The sequence below is a fragment of the Entelurus aequoreus genome, linkage group LG28 (assembly GCF_033978785.1).
Source record: "Entelurus aequoreus isolate RoL-2023_Sb linkage group LG28, RoL_Eaeq_v1.1, whole genome shotgun sequence".
Lineage (NCBI taxonomy): Eukaryota > Metazoa > Chordata > Actinopteri > Syngnathiformes > Syngnathidae > Entelurus > Entelurus aequoreus.
This window is the reverse complement of record NC_084758.1, coordinates 474,782-484,071: the sequence shown is the minus strand read 5'-3', so window position 1 is coordinate 484,071 and position 9,290 is coordinate 474,782. Positions and strand designations below refer to the sequence as shown.

At 49.5% G+C, this 9,290-nt stretch overlaps 1 protein-coding gene across 1 annotated transcript; it reads left to right on the top strand.

Moving 5' to 3' along the window:
- The first annotated feature begins 786 nt into the window (after window positions 1-786).
- Window positions 787-2,577, top strand: LOC133645094 (gastrula zinc finger protein XlCGF17.1-like). The gene has a single exon (XM_062039886.1). The coding sequence runs from the start codon at window positions 794-796 to the stop codon at window positions 1,868-1,870; it is 1,077 nt and encodes a 358-aa protein (XP_061895870.1). The 5' UTR covers window positions 787-793; the 3' UTR covers window positions 1,871-2,577.
- The last annotated feature ends 6,713 nt before the right edge of the window (window positions 2,578-9,290 follow it).

The following is a 9,290-nucleotide window of genomic DNA, read 5'->3' as shown; positions in this document are numbered from 1 at the left end:
AGTGACTGGTGTCCCTGTGAAGAGTGATGTCACCAAGATGCCAGTGACTGGTGTCCCTGTGAAGAGTGATGTCACCAAGATGCCAGTGACTGGTGTCCCTGTGAAGAGTGATGTCACCAAGATGCCAGTGACTGGTGTCCCTGTGAAGAGTGATGTCACCAAGATGCCAGTGACTGGTGTCCCTGTGAAGAGTGATGTCACCAAGATGCCAGTGACTGGTGTCCCTGTGAAGAGTGATGTCACCAAGATGCCAGTGACTGGTGTCCCTGTGAAGAGTGATGTCACCAAGATGCCAGTGACTGGTGTCCCTGTGAAGAGTGATGTCACCAAGATGCCAGTGACTGGTGTCCCTGTGAAGAGTGATGTCACCAAGATGCCAGTGACTGGTGTCCCTGTGAAGAGTGATGTCACCAAGATGCCAGTGACTGGTGTCCCTGTGAAGAGTGATGTCACCAAGATGCCAGTGACTGGTGTCCCTGTGAAGAGTGATGTCACCAAGATGCCAGTGACTGGTGTCCCTGTGAAGAGTGATGTCACCAAGATGCCAGTGACTGGTGTCCCTGTGAAGAGTGATGTCACCAAGATGCCAGTGACTGGTGTCCCTGTGAAGAGTGATGTCACCAAGATGCCAGTGACTGGTGTCCCTGTGAAGAGTGATGTCACCAAGATGCCAGTGACTGGTGTCCCTGTGAAGAGTGATGTCACCAAGATGCCAGTGACTGGTGTCCCTGTGAAGAGTGATGTCACCAAGATGCCAGTGACTGGTGTCCCTGTGAAGAGTGATGTCACCAAGATGCCAGTGACTGGTGTCCCTGTGAAGAGTGATGTCACCAAGATGCCAGTGACTGGTGTCCCTGTGAAGAGTGATGTCACCAAGATGCCAGTGACTGGTGTCCCTGTGAAGAGTGATGTCACCAAGATGCCAGTGACTGGTGTCCCTGTGAAGAGTGATGTCACCAAGATGCCAGTGACTGGTGTCCCTGTGAAGAGTGAAGATGATGAGGTCAAAGGTGAGAGTGAGGAGAAGAGAAGCAGCAGGTCAACAGAAGGTGATGGAGACCACTGTGGAGGATCACAAGCAGACAAGATGTTATGTCCACTATCAGATAGTGAGGACACAAGGTCACACTCTCCTGACACTGATGATGAACACTCTAAACATGATGCAACATGTCACACTGACAACACTCACTTCACGTGTTCCCACTGTGACAAAACCTTTAAATACCATTGTCGTCTAAAAGCACACAAGAGAATACACACTGGAGAAAAACCTTTTTCCTGCTCAGAATGTGGTAAAAGTTTTACGATAGATAAAAGTTTAAAAGCCCACATGAGAAGACACACTGGAGAAAAACCTTTTTCATGTTCAGAATGTGGTAAAAGTTTTGTAGTAAATGAAAGTTTAACAGTACACATGAGAAGACACACTGGAGAAAAACCTTTTTCCTGCTCAGAATGTGGTAAAAGTTTTGTAATAAATGAAAGTTTAAAAGCCCACATGAGAACACACACTGGAGAAAAACCTTTTTCCTGCTCAGAATGTGGTAAAAGTTTTCTAATAAATCAAAGTTTAAAAGTACACATGAGAACACACACTGGAGAAAAACCATTTTCATGTTCAGAATGTGGTAAAAGTTTTGTAGTAAATGAGAGTTTAAAATCACACATGAGAAGGCACTCTGGTGAAAAACCTTTTTCCTGTTCAAGCTGCAACAAAAGTTTTTGTCACCTAAAGACTCTTAGAGCACACATAAGAAGACACCCAGGAGAGAAAGTGTTGAGTTGCAGTGTGTGTGGTGAAAGATTGTCTTCTAAGTACCAGTGGAAGAAACACAAGTGTGCTGGTGAGAACAGCAGCAGCAAATGAAGATGCACGATTTGAAATCAACTTGAACTTTGACTTTCTAACAACATCAGCACATATAACATGTGATCATCATCATTGTTGTGTGTGTAACACAATCTTGTTAGTATGATTGTAACATTTATAGATTAGACACTTGAGATTAGTGCTTTTATTTCAGTCAAGTACAAGAGTTAATATACACATTTGTGTACTTTAAAATGAACAGAACAATTGGATTGAAAAGGTGACAATAAACAGTACATAAAATATGTTACATACAATAATCATTTTGTGTGTAGATATTCATAATTCACTTTTATAATTATTCATAATAGTGTTTTATATATGTTTTTGAAATAATGAAGTGTTACATATTTTATTTTGTAATTGTAGATGATTCCATAGATGAACTCCTTTATATAATATACATATTTGTTTTACATGTGTTCATACCTTTGCTTTTGAGTACTCATAAATCCCTCTTAGTTCATATTTACTGGTTCACATCTGAAACATCTTCTGGACCACTTCTGGAAGCATATTATTATTTACTTTATACATCATTTGAGCAGTTGTCTTTTATACAATTTTAAAATGTGTGACTTTATGAATCATTTGTTGGGTCTCTATAATCCATTCTATTAATTGTCTTTATTACTCTCTTGTGTAATATAAATATTGTTGTGTGATTGTTTTATATGTATGTCCCCAGACCTTTATGCAATAAACAATGTATGATTCAACTGAAGTTGGGTACAATAATTGTAGTTAATATTTGTAAGTATGTATTTTATTCTATTCTATTTTTTTGCACTCCATTTTTTAATGTTTTCTTTATATGACTTACATGTATTTTCCAGCTTACTTCATCGTCTATATCAGTGGTCCCCAACCACCGGGCTCGATTGGTACCGGGCCGCAGAAGAATTTATTATTATTTTGTTTTTATTTTTTTATATTTTTAAAAATTGTTTTTATTAAATCAACATAAATAACACAAGATACACTTACAATTAGTGCACCAACCCAAAAAACCTGGACATGTTTCAAACATTGGCGAGGTTTTTGCGTGAGACTGAGCCTGCGCCTTCATTCACCAAGCTGCTGCACGCCTTCATTCACCAAGCTGCTGCACCATCACCTGTCTGCTGCACCATCACCTGTCTGCTGCACCATCACCTGTCTGCTGCACCATCACCTGTCTGTGCTTTTAAAAGAGTTTGAGCGCTACTTCTCAACTTCAAAAGACCCACGAACTGCCAAGGAATGGATCCGCGACCCATTTGTCAACAAAGCAGATGAATCCAGCATGTCTGCAAGAAGAAGATCAAATGCTGGAGATCGCAAATGACGGCAGGCTTAAAAGTGTATTTCAGACAAAAACTCTGCCTGTTTTCTGGATTCAAGTCATGGCAGAATACCCCGAGATCGCCTCCACAGCACTGAAAACATTGTTGCTATTTCCAACATCCTATCTGTGTGAAGCGGGACTTTCTGCAGTGACAGCCACCAAAACAAAACAACGTAGCAGACTGGACATAAGCAACACACTTCGGGTGTCTTTGTCTCCCATTACCCCCAGTTGTCTCCCATTACCCCCAGTTGTCTCCCATTACCCCAGTTGTCTCCCATTACCCCCAGTTGTCTCCCATTACCCCCAGTTGTCTCCCATTACCCCCAGTTGTCTCCCATTACCCCCAGTTGTCTCCCATTACCCCCAGTTGTCTCCCAATACCCCCAGTTGTCTCCCATTACCCCCAGTTGTCTCCCATTACCCCAGTTGTCTCCCATTACCCCCAGTTGTCTCCCATTAACCCAGTTGTCTCCCATTACCCCCAGTTGTCTCCCATTACCCCCAGTTGTCTCCCATTACCCCAGTTGTCTCCCATACCCCCATTTGTCTCCCAATACCCCCAGTTGTCTCCCATTACCCCCAGTTGTCTCCCATTACCCCAGTTGTCTCCCATTACCCCCAGTTGTCTCCCAATACCCCCAGTTGTCTCCCATTACCCACAGTTGTCTCCCATTACCCCCAGTTGTCTCCCATTACCCCTGTTGTCTCCCATTACCCCCAGTTGTCTCCCATTACCCCCAGTTGTCTCCCATTACCCCAGTTGTCTCCCATACCCCCAGTTGTCTCCCAATACCCCCAGTTGTCTCCCATTACCCCCAGTTGTCTCCCATTACCCCCAGTTGTCTCCCATACCCCCAGTTGTCTCCCATTACCCCAGTTGTCTCCCATTACCCCCAGTTGTCTCCCATTACCCCCAGTTGTCTCCCATACCCCCAGTTGTCTCCCATTACCCCCAGTTGTCTCCCATTACCCCCAGTTGTCTCCCATTACCCCCAGTTGTCTCCCATACCCCCATTTGTCTCCCAATACCCCCAGTTGTCTCCCATTACCCCAGTTGTCTCCCATTACCCCCAGTTGTCTCCCAATACCCCCAGTTGTCTCCCATTACCCCAGTTGTCTCCCATACCCCCAGTTGTCTCCCAATACCCCCAGTTGTCTCCCATTACCCCCAGTTGTCTCCCATTACCCCAGTTGTCTCCCATACCCCCAGTTGTCTCCCATTACCCCCAGTTGTCTCCCATTACCCCCAGTTGTCTCCCATTACCCCAGTTGTCTCCCATTACCCCCAGTTGTCTCCCAATACCCCCAGTTGTCTCCCATTACCCCCAGTTGTCTCCCATTACCCCCAGTTGTCTCCCAATACCCCCAGTTGTCTCCCATTACCCCCAGTTGTCTCCCATTACCCCCAGTTGTCTCCCAATACCCCCAGTTGTCTCCCATTACCCCCAGTTGTCTCCCATTACCCCAGTTGTCTCCCATTACCCCCAGTTGTCTCCCATTACCCCAGTTGTCTCCCATACCCCCAGTTGTCTCCCTATACCCCCAGTTGTCTCCCATTACCCCCAGTTGTCTCCCATTACCCCAGTTGTCTCCCATACCCCCAGTTGTCTCCCATTACCCCCAGTTGTCTCCCATTACCCCAGTTGTCTCCCATTACCCCCAGTTGTCTCCCATTACCCCCAGTTGTCTCCCATTACCCCAGTTGTCTCCCATTACCCCCATTTGTCTCCCATTACCCCAGTTGTCTCCCATACCCCCAGTTGTCTCCCAATACCCCCAGTTGTCTCCCATTACCCCCAGTTGTCTCCCATTACCCCAGTTGTCCCCCATACCCCCAGTTGTCTCCCATTACCCCCAGTTGTCTCCCATTACCCCAGTTGTCTCCCATTACCCCCAGTTGTCTCCCATTACCCCCAGTTGTCTCCCATTACCCCAGTTGTCTCCCATTACCCCCAGTTGTCTCCCAATACCCCCAGTTGTCTCCCATTACCCCCAGTTGTCTCCCAATACCCCCAGTTGTCTCCCATTACCCCCAGTTGTCTCCCATTACCCCAAATTGTCTCCCAATACCCCCAGTTGTCTCCCATTACCCCCAGTTGTCTCCCAATACCCCCAGTTGTCTCCCATTACCCCGTTATCTCCCATTACCCCGAATTGTCTCCCAATACCCCCAGTTGTCTCCCAATACCCCCAGTTGTCTCCCATTACCCCCAGTTGTCTCCCATTACCCCCAGTTGTCTCCCATTACCCCAGTTGTCTCCCATTACCCCCAGTTGTCTCCCATTACCCCCAGTTGTCTCCCATTACCCCCAGTTGTCTCCCAATACCCCCAGTTGTCTCCCATTACCCCAGTTGTCTCCCATTACCCCCAGTTGTCTCCCAATACCCCCAGTTGTCTCCCAATACCCCCAGTTGTCTCCCATTACCCCCAGTTGTCTCCCAATACCCCCAGTTGTCTCCTATTACCCCGAATTGTCTCCCAATACCCCCAGTTGTCTCCCAATACCCCCAGTTGTCTCCCATTACCCCCAGTTGTTTCCCATACCCCCAGTTGTCTCCCATTACCCCCAGTTGTCTCCCATTACCCCAGTTGTCTCCCATACCCCCATTTGTCTCCCAATACCCCCAGTTGTCTCCCATTACCCCAGTTGTCTCCCATTACCCCCAGTTGTCTCCCAATACCCCCAGTTGTCTCCCATTACCCCCAGTTGTCTCCCATTACCCCCAGTTGTCTCCCAATACCCTGTGAAGAGTGATGTCACCCATACCCCCATTTGTCTCCCAATACCCCCAGTTGTCTCCCATTACCCCAGTTGTCACCCATTACCCCCAGTTGTCTCCCATTACCCCCAGTTGTCTCCCATTACCCCAGTTGTCTCCCATTACCCCCAGTTGTCTCCCATTACCCCCAGTTGTCTCCCATACCCCCATTTGTCTCCCAATACCCCCAGTTGTCTCCCATTACCCCCAGTTGTCTCCCATTACCCCAGTTGTCTCCCATTACCCCAGTTGTCTCCCATTACCCCAGTTGTCTCCCATTACCCCCAGTTGTCCCCCATTACCCCCAGTTGTCTCCCATTACCCCAGTTGTTTCCCATTACCCCCAGTTGTCTCCCATTACCCCAGTTGTCTCCCATTACCCCCAGTTGTCTCCCATTACCCCCAGTTGTCTCCCATTACCCCAGTTGTCTCCCATTACCCCCAGTTGTCTCCCATAACCCCCAGTTGTCTCCCATTACCCCAGTTGTCTCCCATACCCCCAGTTGTCTCCCATTACCCCAGTTGTCTCCCATTACCCCAGTTGTCTCCCATTACCCCCAGTTGTCTCCCAATACCCCCAGTTGTCTCCCATTACCCCCAGTTGTCTCCCATTACCCCAGTTGTCTCCCATTACCCCCAGTTGTCTCCCATTACCCCAGTTGTCTCCCATTACCCCCAGTTGTCTCCCATTACCCCCAGTTGTCTCCCATTACCCCAGTTGTCTCCCATTACCCGCAGTTGTCTCCCAATACCCCCAGTTGTCTCCCATTACCCCCAGTTGTCTCCCAATACCCCCAGTTGTCTCCCATTACCCCCAGTTGTCTCCCATACCCCCAGTTGTCTCCCATTACCCCCAGTTATCTCCCATTACCCCGAATTGTCTCCCAATACCCCCAGTTGTCTCCCATTACCCCAGTTGTCTCCCATACCCCCAGTTGTCTCCCATTACCCCCAGTTGTCTCCCATTACCCCAGTTGTCTCCCATTACCCCCAGTTGTCTCCCATTACCCCCAGTTGTCTCCCATTACCCCAGTTGTCTCCCATTACCCCCAGTTGTCTCCCATACCCCCAGTTGTCTCCCATTACCCCAGTTGTCTCCCATTACCCCCAGTTGTCTCCCATTACCCCCAGTTGTCTCCCAATACCCCCAGTTGTCTCCCATTACCCCAGTTGTCTCCCATTACCCCCAGTTGTCTCCCAATACCCCCAGTTGTCTCCCAATACCCCCAGTTGTCTCCCATACCCCCAGTTGTCTCCCATCACCCCCAGTTGTCTCTCAATACCCCCAGTTGTCTCCTATTACCCCGAATTGTCTCCCAATACCCCCAGTTGTCTCCCAATACCCCCAGTTGTCTCCCATTACCCCCAGTTGTTTCCCATACCCCCAGTTGTCTCCCATTACCCCCAGTTGTCTCCCATTACCCCAGTTGTCTCCCATACCCCCATTTGTCTCCCAATACCCCCAGTTGTCTCCCATTACCCCAGTTGTCTCCCATTACCCCCAGTTGTCTCCCATTACCCCCAGTTGTCTCCCATTACCCCAGTTGTCTCCCATTACCCCCAGTTGTCTCCCATTACCCCCAGTTGTCTCCCATTACCCCAGTTGTCTCCCATTACCCCCAGTTGTCTCCCATTACCCCCGGTTGTCTCCCAATACCCCCAGTTGTCTCCCATTGCCCCCAGTTGTCTCCCATACCCCCATTTGTCTCCCAATACCCCCAGTTGTCTCCCATTACCCCAGTTGTCTCCCATTACCCCCAGTTGTCTCCCATTACCCCCAGTTGTCTCCCATTACCCCAGTTGTCTCCCATTACCCCCAGTTGTCTCCCAATACCCCCAGTTGTCTCCCATTACCCCCAGTTGTCTCCCATTACCCCCAGTTGTCTCCCATACCCCCAGTTGTCTCCCATTACCCCCAGTTGTCTCCCATTACCCCCAGTTGTCTCCCATTATCCCCAGTTGTCTCCCATACCCCCATTTGTCTCCCAATACCCCCAGTTGTCTCCCATTACCCCAGTTGTCTCCCATTACCCCCAGTTGTCTCCCAATACCCCCAGTTGTCTCCCATTACCCCAGTTGTCTCCCATACCCCAGTTGTCTCCCAATACCCCCAGTTGTCTCCCATTACCCCCAGTTGTCTCCCATTACCCCAGTTGTCTCCCATACCCCCAGTTGTCTCCCATTACCCCCAGTTGTCTCCCATTACCCCCAGTTGTCTCCCATTACCCCAGTTGTCTCCCATTACCCCCAGTTGTCTCCCATTACCCCCAGTTGTCTCCCAATACCCCCAGTTGTCTCCCATTACCCCCAGTTGTCTCCCATTACCCCCAGTTGTCTCCCATTACCCCCAGTTGTCTCCCATTAACCCCAGTTGTCTCCCATTACCCCCAGTTGTCTCCCATTAACCCAGTTGTCTCCCATACCCCCAGTTGTCTCCCAATACCCCCAGTTGTCTCCCATACCCCCAGTTGTCTCCCATTACCCCAGTTGTCTCCCATTACCCCCAGTTGTCTCCCATTACCCCCAGTTGTCTCCCATTACCCCAGTTGTCTCCCATTACCCCCAGTTGTCTCCCATTACCCCAGTTGTCTCCCATACCCCCAGTTGTCTCCCAATACCCCCAGTTGTCTCCCATTACCCCCAGTTGTCTCCCATTACCCCAGTTGTCCCCCATACCCCCAGTTGTCTCCCATTACCCCCAGTTGTCTCCCATTACCCCCAGTTGTCTCCCATTACCCCAGTTGTCTCCCATACCCCCAGTTGTCTCCCATTACCCCAGTTGTCTCCCATACCCCCAGTTGTCCCCCATACCCCCAGTTGTCTCCCATTACCCCCAGTTGTCTCCCATTACCCCCAGTTGTCTCCCATACCCCCAGTTGTCTCCCATTACCCCAGTTGTCTCCCATACCCCCAGTTGTCCCCCATACCCCCAGTTGTCTCCCATTACCCCCAGTTGTCTCCCATACCCCCAGTTGTCTCCCATTACCCCAGTTGTCTCCCATACCCCCAGTTGTCCCCCATACCCCCAGTTGCCTCCCATTACCCCCAGTTGTCTCCCATTACCCCCAGTTGTCTCCCATTACCCCCAGTTGTCTCCCATTACCCCAGTTGTCTCCCATTACCCCCAGTTGTCTCCCATTACCCCAGTTGTCTCCCATTACCCCCAGTTGTCTCCCATTACCCCCAGTTGTCTCCCATTACCCCAGTTGTCTCCCATTACCCCCAGTTGTCTCCCAATACCCCCAGTTGTCTCCCATTACCCCCAGTTGTCTCCCATACCCCCAGTTGTCTCCCATTACCCCCAGTTATCTCCCATTACCCCGAATT